Source organism: Corapipo altera, unplaced genomic scaffold (genome assembly GCF_003945725.1).
Source record: "Corapipo altera isolate COAL_440 unplaced genomic scaffold, ASM394572v1 1, whole genome shotgun sequence".
Lineage (NCBI taxonomy): Eukaryota > Metazoa > Chordata > Aves > Passeriformes > Pipridae > Corapipo > Corapipo altera.
In genome coordinates this window covers 39,416,494-39,432,730 of record NW_020884873.1, presented here as the reverse complement: position 1 = coordinate 39,432,730, position 16,237 = coordinate 39,416,494, and the positions used below count along the sequence as shown (strand labels likewise).

At 35.2% G+C, this 16,237-nt stretch overlaps 1 protein-coding gene across 2 annotated transcripts in view; it reads left to right on the top strand.

The window, feature by feature from the left end:
* Positions 1–16,237, top strand: part of PNPLA8 (patatin like phospholipase domain containing 8) — a 35,609-nt gene that overhangs the window by 10,338 nt on the left and 9,034 nt on the right. For both annotated transcript variants that reach the window (XM_027657958.1, XM_027657968.1), the window contains exons 7-8: positions 3,421–3,478; positions 5,696–5,890. In XM_027657958.1, coding sequence (XP_027513759.1) covers positions 3,421–3,478; positions 5,696–5,890 — 253 coding nt within the window. The remainder of the gene's footprint in view (positions 1–3,420; positions 3,479–5,695; positions 5,891–16,237) is intronic.

The following is a 16,237-nucleotide window of genomic DNA, read 5'->3' as shown; positions in this document are numbered from 1 at the left end:
CAGCAATATGAAGGTCAGGTCTAACTGTCAGTCATAGTGTGAGGAAACTGCTCTCTATGTTTTGTGTTAAATTTAAAAACCTTACTTGTTCAGGGTGGGTTTTTGTTGTTTAAATGCTAGCTTGTCTCCCTTCCTTGAAATAGAGAATATCCATTGACAATATACAGACATGCAATATATGTTTAGCCCTACCATGATGTCAGTGGTTATATTTTTTGACAGAAAGTATTCCCGCTGAAAATAATTAAGCTAATGTTACATTAGGCTAATGTTGCATGCATTCATGAGGTATGTTATAAATTCCATTTCAGAAAATGGAACTAATTTTAGTTAACTGACTTTTTATTCAGAGTGCTGTAGGGAATTGATTTTAAGTCTTACGTATTTGTCTATTTTAACTTTTCTTATATATTTCTTGAGTTGCAGTTTGAGGACTGGTTTTAATCAGTTACATTGTGCAGAAAATTATACTTACCACATATCAGTCTTAGGTAGTGCTATATTGAATTCCATTTGTAAGAAGAACGTGGCTTATAGTTCCAACTTTTCTGCTTTCTTTTGACTGTTGTTTGCATATACTATTTTTTTCTTGCATATGTCTGAAGAAACTACTGGAGAAATTTAGTGAGCAGCTAGGGTTTTTTACAAGCTAGCTAAAATACTGGGATTGAGAAGCACTCGATCACTTTATGGAGCGTAGGATAAAAGCTACATGTACTCCTTTGGTAGGAAAATTGGTAATGCATGTGTTTGAGAATGCAAGTAATAATACTTCAAACCAGTATTTGTTTTGCAAATTGAACACTGTTTTCTAGCAACTGGATGGGCAGCACATTCTGTACCAGCATATGCTATAAAAGTCTCTCCTGTAGGTTTGGTAAGGATGTAATAGTTTCCTGGTACTACTGTTGTTGTTAGAAGAGGGTAAAAGGTACAATTTTGCGTTTCGCATTGAATGCTCTTTCTCAAGTGTTTGATTGCACCGTTGCTGTAGCCCATTAGAATGTTTCTTCAAGCATTTGGTTGGCAGAGTGTTGTTCATAGCGTTACTGAAATAGGTGTTGCAATATTAGTGACTTGAAGCAATGAAACAGCAGCGTTTGTGAAAGAGACTTATGTAGGTCATGTCTAGAGGACATGGGCACAGACAGACACAAGCAAAGTAGATAGATGCAAAAATAGGGAAATGAAATTATGTGTAAAGTAATAACCTGTGAGTGGAAAAATGTAAAATGGTTACAGGATTTAAAGTAGCTTTAATATCAAAAGTGATTTGGGTGCTGTCATGGACAGTTGAATGAAACATCTATATTCTTGTGGTCAAACAAGGTGATTGTCAGTTGGCATTGAAAATACAGAAAATATTATGATGCCGTTATATTAATTTGTAGTACAGTTTCACTTAAAATACTATTTACAGTCCTGGTTACCCCATTTTAGAGAATGTTTCTATTGCAAGATTGTTAAAAAGTAGCCAGTGACCTAAAGACAACATACACAAAGGCACTAGGAGTCTGTAACTTGTTTGCTTTTTTTCCATGATAAAGTGGTAATTTGAGATAAATAAGGTATCTTGAGAATTACCAGTCTCCTCTTTTCTTTGTGATCAAGGGAATATTCAATAAAAGTAAAATTAGAAGACTTTCTTTTTTTAATGCAGTATGTGAAGAAACTGTGGAATTACTTCTGCTGTGACTTAGTTAAAATAACCGAACAGCGAGGCTTGACAAAAACATTTATATAATACGCAATTAACTGTTTTAATGCTAGCAAGAGAACTAAAATAAATTTGGAGGTGATATTAAACTTTTATCTTTAGACCTTAATGTCTAAAGTTGCATAGTAGTTTAAGGGATTTCTTGTACCTATCTGAAGCATCAGTTCCTGGCCTTCATAAAAAACAAGATGTGAGGAGATAGTTATTCAGTTTGATGGTTCCTATAATTAAGCAGTGGATATTGCTTATGCATTTTTTTAATCTTTTCATTCAGGGTTTGGGAAAAAATAGGTAATATAGATATTTCAGAAGTAGATGAAAGTGATGCAAATCAGTAGATGTCTTTGATATCTCACCTCTGTCAGTCTCATATCTTTTATTCCTACTTCATGGTTTTGTGTGCCTTCGTCTCCTTCTGTAATCAGTTAGGGAGTGCAGATGGCACTTTTCCCCTCCTTGCTGGTGACTGAGACTGGAATTAATGCATTTATTGAAAAAAAATAAAACAGTGCTACTGATAGAAGAATTGTGTCAGCAAGAGTTTTCAATCATAGGACTGGAAGCTGTTTTTCTTCCTTCTTCCCTCTCAAGGACATGTACACAGCCATCCTTCGAGCACAGATATCCACTAGTGGAGCAGTAAATTGTCCTAGCTACAAGTACAGTCTACTGTCTGCATGGAGGACTGCTTCTATTGTAGCATGTAAAGCTGCTTTTATCTTCTGACCTGACTAGGTTGATAAAGGTGTTGTTTTTACCGGTGGAAGTCCTACCACCTACTATCAGAAGGGGGTGTGAGCTGCAGGTGGATGATCTCATAAAAACAACACATGGAATATCCCTGCTTTAAAAGTATGGCAATACTGTTAACAGTCTTTGCAGTATAAGGCAAATGTACCACCAGTGTTTGGGTGGGCTATGTTCTAGGGGAGGAAGAAAACTTGCTTAAAGGACAACCTGTTTTTAGAATCATTATGGATGACCACCAACTCTGTAAGAGTTTTAGACCTTTACTGTAAGCAAATCAAAGCTGAAATAGATGCTGAGGTGAGATTATTGGCTAGTGTGGTAATTTACTCCAGTCTCCTCTACTACACAGGAGGGTTACCTTCTAGTTAGCAATTGGAATACTGACCCTAGTGCTAATGTGATGATCCATTACAATACTGCCCGTTCATGTGATTCATAAAACTGTATGCATCTGAAAATTTTTTTCCTCAAAAAGGGATATTAAATGCATATTGGATTACTGTTATGGAAGATTACATGTAGGTGTTTTAACTTTCTTTGAATCATGTGGAATGACATCTTTCTCTCCTTAGCTTTTGTTTTTGTAACAGTGCAGAAGAGTAATTTTCATTACTATGAAACTGCTTAATAAGGATGTTGAGTTTTTGATTCCTGAATGTAGCAAAGTGCTTCATCTAACTGAGTAGTTGAGTAATCCTAATGATTATCATTAAATATGTGATGAAGTAACTTGAATCAAGACCTCGAACACTCTTCAGATTTATTTCCAACAGCCTAGAAGGTTTGAAATGTTGGTCCATTGAAGTCAGCTGCAGAAATCTGATTAGTAAAGTGAAATTCAAGGACTCCCTCTTTTAAATGCAAAGGTTGCAGAAATAAGAATGATAAAAATATACATCTTTTTGATGCTAAACTGATGGAGCATTTTCAGTTTTGTACACTCTTTTTTGTAGAGAAAAAATGGGCTCGAATCTTATGATTGAAACTGCAAGAAAGTCCAAATGTCCAAAGGTAAGTACTGTTTTCTGAGGTAAATACTAATTGTGTATTTCACTAATACTGTTAAGAGTTCTGAGTAAATTCTGTCCCTAGAAGAATATTGGATAAACAGCATGAGTGTTGATAGCTCTTCAGGCTTCCAATGCAATAACCTGGGCTTTTACAAGATAAAAATTAATTAGATTCTTAAACTTCTGCATCAATATCTCATATTTTTAATACTTCGAGTTGGAATATATTTCAGAGATGTTAGAAACCTTGAAAGCATAGAAGTACTAGGTCAACATTTTGACGTTGTGTAAAGCTTATTTTTTTCATATAAGAATTCTAGTGCCTGGAGATCCTGTCATGTCATCCGTGATCTGTTTTACTGTGTTGTAAGAGGACAGGGCTTCTTCTCACTTTATTTGGAGTACCCAGTTTTCTCCAGGCACATTCTTAAGCCTAGAGATCTCTTTTCTTCCTGTATGGTAGAAAAGGCACCAAGTCATTGGAGGGGTGTTAGATACAGCAGCAGCACGAGAGTGAAAGATGAGAAAGCCTGGGTATTTTATTTTTGGTGAAGGATAGGGTGTGAAGAAAGAAGAGAAATATAATAGGACATATTTCAGAACAATCTGTAATTAACAGGTGTTTTGGTGTCATAGCACTATATTCATTGCTTTACTGTTAAATGGAAGATATTCACATTTTTCTAAACATAGAAACATGTGCCTGACTGACTGCGTTCCTAGTCCATGTCTAAAACAAGGACATGAAAAGGCTGGTGTGGTATGTTGCTTTCTGAGAGAGAAGCTATCCTATGTTGACTTGAAAGTTATCTTTGAACTGGGATCTTTGGCTTCCTTCCATGTTCTTCAGTAATAAAATGTGAATATAAATAGAGTTGAAACTAGCTGTTCACAGTAATTGCTTTGTAGTGCTCTCAGTGGTGGCACTCTTTACAAAGTATAGCAAAATCAAAATAAAACATGCAGTTGTGTGCTCTGCTGCTGTTAAATCATGGCAAGATGGATTTTTCTTGAAGGTGCTGAGCACTTGGCAACTTAGACTGCATCATGAAGTGGAAGAATACATGGGTATTGCCAAAAATAAAATCAAACATCCATTTAATAGGTTTTTTATTAAATTTCCTGAAGTTGTTTTTCTTTCTTCTTCTAGTAGTGCTTAGAACTAAACCTACCTTTTGACAAAAACAGGAAACTTTCCCTCCATCAAATGATTGAGTATGAACCAGGCACATGTTTTGCCTTTGCATTGTCATGTAGAAGTTACTCTTTTGTTTTCTTTTCTGTAAGGATGAATCTACTGTGAATAAAATTATTTAAATTAAGTAGCTGAAGAATGAAAATGCATAGAGTGATATCACACCATCAACTGTGCTCTTGGGTAAATTTCATGAAAACACCCTACTCTGTAAAATAGTAAACAAAACGGAATTGAGCAGCCACTTGGCTGCTAAAGAGTGTTTTTCTGATAGTGCCAGCCAGGCTGGCTGCAACAACACTAAAAGGTCTTGCATATTCTAACACACATAACTGTAGGCACCTTCATCTCATGATTATAGTTGTAAGATGCATTTTTTTTTTTGGTCATACTTTTTTTGCTTTTTAATGGAAATACCATTTTGGCCTTTCACTTTGATATACTATATGTGATTTCTGTTACTGACATTTCAGTGTCCTTATAAAAACCTTGAAAGACTTACATTTGTTTCTTTTGGTTTTTGGGTGGGTTTTTGATTTATTTTGGGGGAGGGAGATTCTTCCTGCAATTCTTTAACTCAGGTTTTGTTATTAAGTAATCATTTTTTGGGGGAAAGAAATTGATTGACAGTTCTGATATTCATATTTAATGGCATTGTTGCATTGCTGATTACAGACTTCTGAGAATAAAATACTGTTCCTAAAAGCAAAATATTCTTTAATCATATAGTTGACAGCAGCTTTTTATTTAAACATTGTAGATATTCATAGAAACAGAGTAGCCAGTGGAAACAATTTCAAGTTAAAAATAGCATTTTCTTTAGGGATTGGGTTTTTTATTTGTTTTTTACTTTCACTTTTTAAAATTTAGATAGACTTTATAAAAATGTAAATAAACAATGAACCTAGTAAGATTCCAGAGATGCACTTAAGGTATAAATTAAATTTCACATTGTGGGAAGCTGTCATTCTTATATTAATATTATCATCGTATGTAACTAATTTTGTTCCTCCTCATCACTAGGTAGCTGCAGTAAGCACCATTGTAAACAGAGGAACACCACTGAAAGCATTTGTGTTTAGAAACTACAACCACTTTCCTGGTGTTAAGTCCCATTATATTGGAGGCTGTCAGTATAAGCTGTGGCAGGCCATTAGAGCATCATCTGCTGCACCAGGGTACTTCCAGGAATATGTTTTGGGCAGCGATCTTCATCAGGTGAGTTGAAATCTCCTTTAGTAAATATTTTCAGTTTTACACCCGAGGAAAAAAAGTGGTCTGAATCTCTAAATCAAAACTAAACAAATAAATTGATAGCACAAAGGAAATCTAGGACAGATAGGGGTAAGAAAGGATATTTTCAGCTTCTATAGCCTTTATAGAACTAGAAAGGGTATAGGCTTAAAAATCTTAGTCTTCTCAATACAAACTTAAGCTCTTCTACTGTTTCTTTCTTCTCTGCCTGGAAGGAAACCTTATATGAGTTGCAAATTGCTTCTGTCTTCCTGCTTACAACTGGTATTTCACTGAGCATTATTTCACTAAACAGGTGGTGTGACTTAAAATTCTAACAATATTGTGAAGTGTGAAAAGAACAGGTTATACACTTAAGTATTCTTTTTATTAGTGCATACTTTCAGTTTACTGAAAGGACTACTTTTTAATTCTTTCCATTGATAGCTTATTCAGCTCTACCCTGGTTCTGTGCTAGTAAAAGGAATAAGAGATGTCATGGCAGTAAGATTAAACTCAGGACAACTGCAAAAGAAATTCCCTTGAGGATAAAGCAGTGTCTCCTATTAGCAGTGTATTCTGTTTTATTGAATTACAGCTTCTGATGGTGACCCTGATAAGTAAAGAGCAAGACAAATTAATTTCTTTCGTAGTTTTTTTAACCATAGTGGTTTCGTCCTCCAGTGCCTCTTTATTGTCCGCAGTTCTCTGAGTATTAAAAGAATCCTTCTTGCAGTACATACTAATTTAAAACTATTAGTATTTATTTTTATAAATATCTAGTGCAGATCTGTGACAGAAAAAAACTACAAAGAGTGACTGAACTAGAGACCCTTACTAAAGTGAGCATAGGGTTGTATCACTTAAGTTTAATGAAAGCATCTGTTTCATTTCTGTCATTTTAATTCATATGATGGCATCGGCCGTAATTGCTGGAAACAATAATAGCATATTTTGAGTAATAAGGATGTACCTGGATCACATATAGAATTTCTGATGGTGTCCATTGAAAGGGCTCTGTAATGTCTTTAGCATTGAAATGTGCCTGAGCAATACTGAAGTTTAAAGGCTAACAGATAAATGAGTATAAGATGAAATAGAGAAAAATTATGAGATAATAAACATTGGTACAAAGAAACAGCTAGAATTTCATCTGAAAAAAACCAGCATACTTCCATATTTTGAGTCAACATTTATAAGGTGATGGAAGAATTCAGCTGTATAAAAACTCTACAGAAGCTGAAGGGTGGAGGGGAAGGGCTCCCATGGAGGGGCAGGATGGTGCTACTACATCAACTGGATTCTGAGATGGCTTTCATTTTACTGTTTTCCCTTTTTATTTAGGGCATTTTTTCCCCCACTGCCTCCCTTACCTGCCTCCCACCCCACAGCCTCCCCAGTATGGTATATATTGTTATCCTTCAAACATTTTAATCAAATAAGCAAGTAAATTTTGGGGCTTTTTTAAAGCTAAAAATGGAGCAACACATTAAATTCCAAGCCAAAGCACAGCTTGAAATCCTGAAACATGTTCATCTTCCATCTGGCCAAGCAAAACTGGGAAGGGAGTTGCTTTAGCTTTTGGAACTATTCCAAGCTGGTCCTTAACTACTTGAATGGGTCAGTATTAAGCTATGTGAAGCAGTTTTCTTCCTCTTCTCACCTTTCCACCCCCTATTTCCTTGAATTGAGAGTACATCAAAATTGGTCTGTGCTTTTGTGTGAAGAATAGCTGAATAAACAACATGATTCTTAACTTCTACACAGTGCTTACACAATTCTTTGTCTTAATATTGTTTCTGAATTGCCAGACCTGTGTGATAGGCAGTAAGGCTGGTATTCATTTCATCTGTTCACTTTCAAGTCCAATTTACCGGACTAGAGAATGTGCAATTAGTGTTAATAGGGATCAGATCCAGTATTTTCAGACACAGAGGGCTGGAATGAAGTATAATTTATTTTTTCCTTGCTGCAGAGTCTTTGGACAAAGCCTTTACATCTGATCTTACAAATAGATGTAAAGTTTTGCAAATTCACTATTCTTCTCTATTTCATGTATTTTAATTACTAGAAAGGAAGGACTTAGGATGTGATTCACCTTTATAAGCCATAAAGAACTGAATCTATTTTCAGTAATAAAACTGTTTATTGTAGTAGAACTAGATGCTGAATTTTCTGACTCGAATTTCCATATCATCTGTAAATATCTCTTCTACACAGGCAGGAATACTTAAACCTTGAATTCTTATAGAATCAATCTTTCCAGTCTTGTGTGCTTTTTTCCCCTCAGATTACACTTTTTCTACCACATCTGTTTCCGTAATTGTCTGGTTTCTGTGGGATGTACTTGGATGCCTAGCTAGCAAATTACTACATGGCAAATGCTACAGGATTGTCTTCCTGCAGGTTTCTATCTCAGATTATAAATCCACCACTGCAAAATCAAGCAACCTTGAATTACCTTGTTTTAACCCTGAGGTAAGAGCCTCTGTGCATGTAGCAGACTGTTACCCTTTTTTCCTGGGTGTTAATAGTACCTCAGTGGAAAATGCAAGGTAATCAAGAGCTTTATCTCTGCTAAAAGTATCCAAAGTGAATTGAAAGGAATACATATGCATAAGTACATTTTTAAATAAATAGAATCCTAAATGCAGTAATATTCCCACTTACAATAATTTCTTATTAAAATATGTTAATATTAGCAAATCTTTGTTCTTGATTATAGTTCATATCATAAATGCAGGAATAGTAGATTATTGTTAAGCATCTTTATTCTGAAAGTGCACTGCAATTGTAATTTTAAGTTCCTCGGCCAGATGAGGTGTGATCCTAACCTTTGTAGTATATATGGAAATTCTTGCTCTTTTCTGTATTATCACTTTACACTATATACTGTCTAACAGAATGGACTGCTTTTGAACTATATGAATAAATGAAGCATAACTCTGTTAGATATTCTCAACAGTACCATGATTTTTAAAATTGCATCAGCGTAGTGTGCAGTAAGTATAAGTAATAATTTATGCCAAAGGCTTCAAAATTGTAGTACAGTGTCAGAAAGATGGTCTTTTGAGGATTTTTTTCTTGGATTGGAGACTTGCATTAATCACCATAATCTATTTTCTGGACATAAACTGTGCTAGTTTCTTATTAATTTATTTATAATTGGCTTATGGTATCTAGCTTGTGTTGGAATTGGAGTCCTTTCACTAACATATGAAGTAGCTGAAAGAGAGTTATGCTTAAGGTTGACATGGATTCATGGAGTTTTTATGTATGACTCTAGATGTCTGTGCTGGAGTTGTGCCTGAACTGAACTGTAGCTGTTGGCTTTATGACTTGCTTTTCCGTAATCTATATAGTTATATGTGTATTTGTGCACACACACACATGCTCTTTCTCTGGAAACATTCCAGCCTGACTTCTGTAATATAGACACTGTAAATGTTCAAGGGGATTGTTAAGTGTGTTAATTTTTTTAGTGAGGTAGTAAATTAGTTTTACAGTTCTTTTGATGTCATTGTTCAGAAAGGTGTTTCTAGGTGCCTGCATGCTTATTTGTGCTGCAGGTGAGCTGATCTTGGTTTGTTAAATTTCCACAAAAAGTCAGCAGTTCCAAACCAAACAGCAATATTTACATTCAGGTCGATCGTGTCATGCTATCTGGTTCCGCTCTGTCAAGTAGGAAAAAACAGCGCAGCTGTTGGTAGATGAGGAGAGGAGGATTAATATTCTTTGTGGTTCAAAAGAGGAACACATTAACATTCAAAGGGATTTAATCCCTGTAACATGCTTCTCCAGGAACCGTGCAAGTCAAGAGAGACTAAGTCATGATGTTACAATATAGAAGCCGTATTGCCACATGTCAGCTCTTTTATTTTGAAATGTATTTATGAAGCTCTTAACCTCTCCCCAGTCCTTCTACTAACCAGTGATTTTTTTATTCCTACTTCCCACAGTAGGGTGTTATTTCTTATATTATATATTCTTTTTCTTTTTTTTTTCCCTTTTTATTTTTCTGTAGTGTGAAAAACATTTGAGGTACTCAATGTCACTTCAGTAAACAGTAAAGTATGCTGAGGAAATTATCAATTAATTAAAAGAGCAATGTAAGATTTAACAAAATCATTATGCACACTTAATTTACTAGGTTTTACAGCAAAAACTAAATTTGTCCCACTGGATTAATTCAAAGGACAGCAGGGATTGTGTGTGGGTTGGTGGTAAATTCAACAAAGCCACAGATTTTTCTCAAATAAAATATAGCCAATTTCATACAAAGGGCTTGATCACCTTTTTCTTGACAGCTTCCCGTGATTTCATTGTTGTATTACAGTTCCATTTATTATAGTGCTGATGTTAATTTATAACAGTGTTCAAATAACTCTTTTCTTTGAGCAAGATGACGTAGTAAAGCAGTTAAATTGGCACGTGGTCAGTTAGTGGAGTTTTAATAAAGTAGGTGTAGCAGGATGTGAGGTGAGAAGACAGCCTAGAAATAAAAAATATATATGGTACAATAGTATGATGTAACTAAAGTTTCAAGTCACACCTTCATTGAGAAAAGATATTTTGTGATTTCTTCATATTTTTCAAACTTTCCCCTTCCTTTGATTAGGCAGTAAATCTGTAAAGCCAATTCATCTTTTGTAGCTTGTTACAGGAGAGACCTTCAAAAGTGATTCGCTTAGTGGATCCTACCCTAATTGGTTTTACACGGTAGCTTTTAAAATTAGATTCAAGGGTGCTTCTCAGGCTCTAAGAAGACACAGAATATAGGTCACATTGAAGTTCTTTTCATTCTTAGGATATGCCACGGTGATCAGTATGCACCAGAGCTTATGCAGACTCTGGTTTAGTAGGTGTATCTTGTTCTCACAATGATAGAAACAAATATTTCTTTGTTTCTCTGTCTACTTGTTGCCATACACATTTTCCTACAGCCTTCAAGGCAGTGTCACGTACTATTTAAGCAAGAGGGAATTTACTGGAACGTGTTAGCTACATGGATATCTGCATTTATTTCTCTCCTATGGATTTTATAGGTTTGGTTAGCAGCTCTGAAGGTGGACGTGCATGATGTGGTTTACCAGCCTTTGTGGAATTGCTGGTTATTGCACCAGTAGTATTTTGCAGAGCAGATTGCTTGCAAGATTCCCCAGTGGGGCTTGCTAAGTGAGATGCTACTGGAAGATTTGTTTAGTGATGTGAGAGTGTATTTTGTTTAGGCATTTAACTTGAAAGCATTATAATTTTTTTCTCAATTGATTCAGAGTGCTTATTTAAAAGAAAAAACAAAACCTCACTCAAATGAGCTGTATTACATCTAACTATTTTTTTTGCTTAGACTTCTGAGTCCATATGTCTTCAGTAGCACTGTTGACCAGCTAATATTTACTGTAAAACAAATCTTGTAAAGTCTAAGGAGGCTGGGTAGAGTGAAAAATTATGAACTGAGTCGATTCAGTAATCTCTGTACAAACAATTCAGGTTGTTGCACTCAAGTTCTGATGGTACTGGCCACCATTCCTTAGATCAAAAAGAAAAATTTGTCAGTTCTTGATGGCTTATAGTTTTCAGTGTCCCTGGTTGTGTATTTGTCTAATACTGACTTAAATGGGGCCACATTTCGAAATGAAATAGCCTGGTGATATTCATTGCAAATAAGAACCTAAGAATGTAGTGGGATTATACTATTACCTCTTTCCTTAAGGAAAGCTGGTTTATGATGCATAGTGGTCTGGTGCTTAATGTGAAAAATCATTTAATGTTTTGTCAGCTACCGTCAAGCCTCTAATTTGCCTTCTTTGTTGCAGTTTAGGAAACTGCCCTCGTCTTGCCATGGATACATGTGATAGGAATAATTTTCACCATGCATACAAATGTGCATAAAGCCAATTAGTTCAATACTGAGTGCATTTCCATTCGTTGAATAGGGCACAACGTCTAAGCCCTATTTCCTGTACTGAGCTTCTCTTCCAATATAAGGATTAATCTGTGGTATTAATTTTCCAAATCTGAAATAATTTGGCAATCTCTTCAAAGATTCTTTGCATTTCAATGTTTCTTTTACTTGGGGTATATTTACAGTGTTGTTTTTAGTAGCAGATAATTCTAGATTTTTGGTTACAGAATTCAATTATTTCAGCTATCACTTCCTTAGGAAAAAAAATAAGGGAAAACAGAACAAACCAGTTTCCCTCAGGTCAAATTGGGTCCTCTGTCGTGGTTGCCGACTGCAATAGAGGTTGCTGTTGATAAAACATAAAGCTGTCTTTGCTGTTGCTACTCTTGTAGAAGGTTATTTCAATAAGGTATCTCCTCATTTTTCTCATGACCAGAAAATTTTTCATTTTCATTCTTAAGTCTATTCCTAGCTAATGGATACAAATTTTCCTTGTGCCAGTACTTACTGTTCTCTAGTTTAATTTACTTTTCTTCTCGAAGTATGTACTTCATGTTTATATACAGAACACTCATATCCTTTTTTACTTTGTTAGTCTGTCTCAGTTTTGCAAAACAGACTCGTCATCCTAATGGTCCTTCACTGCACCTGCTGCAGTGTGAGTAATCTTTCTTGAAAATGGACTATCCAGTATGTTTTGGGCATGACCCAAGACACATTGTGCAAAATTGAATGATATACCAGATTCAAAATCAGCATTTCTAGATTAGAAGCAAAATTCAGAGAAGTTCATTTGGTCAGGCTGGAACACTGTATTGCAGTGTATTCCATCCACAGTGTTGTCTTAATTGTGTCATGTATTTCCTTTTTCAGAGAAAGGTACACCTTAGAATTACAGTTGCCTTTCAACAGCAACAGTTGGTAGTTTGAATCATTCTGTGGTAGCTCTACTCAGAGCTTTCTCATGGTGGTTCTGATTCCGACTGTATTTTGTCATCTAGTTACTTCTTAGGGACCCATGAAAGCACAGAACTTTTCCTTCAGTTCTTTTCCCCCTCCCCCTGTCCCCACTGTGTTAGCTTGGGAAATAAAATTAAAAGAATTTTGAAATTGTGAAAATCTGACATGGATCTGTGATTTCTTGTTTGCATGTGGAGGGTTTATATTAATGTGCTTCTTTTAGTGCAACAACTTGTGCTTTCTCCTTATTCTGATACACTCTGCCATAGCAAATGGAGTATTTATGTGCATCCTAAGTTAAATGTTGTCAGAAAGGACAAATATTCTAGACTTGAGTACCCCAAGCGTCATCTGAATCCAGAAGGATTTTATTCAGACCCGTAGGTTGGTATTTTTTGGTTGGTTGGTTTGGTTTGTGGGTTTTTTAACTGTCCTGTTGAACCTTGCCTGTGCTTCACACACATCGTAAGGAGAACCTGTGTTTGGGCCTGTGTCTGGAGTCAGTGTAGGTTCAACCATGGGCCAGGTTTTTTTCTTATGTTACACACCATGACCTTTGCTTGTCATACTACAAGCAGTTCATCATTTGGGAAACGCAGTTATAAAATATGTACTGTTTTGGTGATGTGTGCTGTTGTTCATTGCAGAATTCATTTAATTAGATCTGTTATGCACAAACTTTTAGTGAAATATCTGACAATGTATTTTAATGCCAAATAATTCTTTCTTTTATGGTGCCTGCTAATATTTAGCAAACTTCATCAGTACCCTGTAAGAGTACATTTTCTGTGTCTTATAACAACCCATGAATTCAGTGATGTTTTCAGAGCAGCTGGTCATTTTCTGTGAATTAATGACTCTCTGGGATGAGTTAAAAATTGAAGATAATCACCTAGGAGCCTACCTCAGCTAACCATTCATTCTGAAGAAATGTCAAGAGCAAACATGTCTAATGGAGGGTAAAACAATGTAAAATATATTATTAAATGTTTAGCATATAATAGCAATAGTATAGAAGCAGTTAACATGACATTTCTGTGTATGACCAGTGTATTATGGTGTTGCTGTTTTATTAGGAGGAAATAATAGTAAATACTGCATGGGAAAATAGTTGTACTGAAAAGGAAGCTTTTCAGTAAACTGTCAAACTTTATTAGATTTTTTTCTTTGTCATGATCTCGGTCTAAATTCTCTCTTTGTAACTCATGTAGCGGAAGTACAAATGTAGCTAATGCATCTTTAGATTTTTTTTTAATTGTCAAAGACTGCAGTAATGGAAATTTTAATATTGGTGTCATTGAATAATGTACATACAAGTGCATTTGTTTTTCATATTCTATACAAATGTTTTCTAAAGAATTTTTTCCTTTACCAGTTCAAGGGGAATCTCTTTTTCAGTGCATATTTTAGAACTGTGACAAGTAACTGCTTATGTGTTTATTAGTGTTTGAAGAGAAATCATAATTTGGATATAGCATTTCAAAGTAATGAGCACAAGATATTTATTTCAGGAATTTAAATCAGTAGGTCTGTCTCCCCTTAAATAAGGGAATTGGTTCTTTCTGTGATTGTTAGAAATTTGGTGTACAAGAGGATTGTATTAATATCTGTCTCCAATTAAGGTCTCTGTTGGGAATCAGCCTAGTGCAGACTGTATTATAAATTGTATGTAGTTGACCCAGTACCCTCCCTATTAGCATGATTATAAATTAAGGATGGATCTTTGTGGCAAAGTGGATCGGACACACTATTAGATGAAGCTAAAACAAATTGTTTTAGGACACTATACATTTTAGATGGAGATTTTTTAGAAATATTAACACCACCATCCATTGCTTGTCAGCACGATAAAGAGGAAACAGTTCTGTTTCTGTCCTGTTCCATGTTTATAAAACATTATATGTTTTGTCAAATACTTGTTCAGAAAAATAAAGATTTCCTGTCTTACTGGGAGCTCTTATTCAGCAGTTTCATCCTCAGTAGCACTGTGACCAGACTGACTGATTACTCCCAAGAGCAGAGCCATAATTAATGTACATTTCAAACATTTTTGTATATATTTAAAAGAACAGTATGATCATATAAGCTTTGTATTGAGGAGAGTGTATTAGTGCTGAATGAGATAGGGGTTAGTTTATTTACTGTTAAGTCTTAATGTATAGATTTCTTTTTCCCAAAGCATATATTAAAAAATGTAATTTGTTAGCCCAGTTATGCTTGAATGAGTAAGCCTTAAAGCCTTAGGGTGGATGTAGTGACATTTTCATAATGGGTGCACAGTGCAGTGAGAGGACTAGGCTGGGATGTGAATCTTGAAGTTATTTGTATTGATAGATCTTCTGGGTAGTGAAAGAATTTTTCCATTTCTCATTCCGGTCTTCTACTCTGAGGATATTTGCTGCTACTTATATAAATGTATTGAGCTGATTTTACAGAATGATTTGGCAAGGTGTACCTATTTTACTTTAAACAAGAGTAAATGTTTTTAGAGTAGTTACCTTAATTTTTCTAAGAAGCAATCCATTGTTGTAATGCAAATACTCTTCAAACTCCTCATTTGCATTAACAAGCATTATCCTTAATCTGCATATTTATTATATTTATGTTGACTTTAGCCATGGAGTTTAAAAAATACTTTTCAGAAGTCCATTCAAAATCTTAGCCTCTGATAGCTTTGTACTAATTCTGTCTCTACTTTTGTGCAAAGACGGTGAAAGTAAACAACAGGCCAAGTCTGTAAGAGTGAACTAAAATGCAAAGCATGTCTGCATAGGCAGTGAGGTGAAGTGGTTACTATGGAGCAAGCAAATGCAGCTTCCAAATATCAGACTTGGCTTTCTTACATTATATATCCTTAACAGTGCTAGATTATTTTGTTCACAAAGTTTAGCATCATTTAAGTGAAACTGTGCAACACACGAGATGTTATGCAGAATTATTACAAGACACAACTTGAGTCTGACAGAATTAGGAAATGCAGTAAGAGCCTGTGAATGTAGAGAGTGTTCTGAACTTATGGGAAACAACTGCCCTACCCACGGTAAAGTATGGTTCAAACTGATTTTTTAAATAACTGTTTTTTCTAAGTATTGACTTAAATATGTCACTGGTGACTTTATACACATTTACCATAATCACTTAAGTGGGACAAGATTTTCAGAAAGTTCTGTGCTACTAGGCTTCTAAGTGCTCTGGAGCACATTCTTTGAGACCTCCCAATCTATTTTGCTTCTGATGGTAGAATTTGCACCCATCTGTTTCACAATATTTAACCAGGCCTTTCTTTACCCCTAGAACTAGGCAAGCAGGGTATCTCCACCAGGGTGTTTTTATTGGAACATATGCTTACAAAAGGTGCATTTTCCCTGCTTTAAATAATTTAAGATCTGTTAGTCAAATCACAAGGGAGCCTTGCCTGACTATTTTGCAATGGTCAAAACACTAATAGAAAATTTTAGCTACAGCTT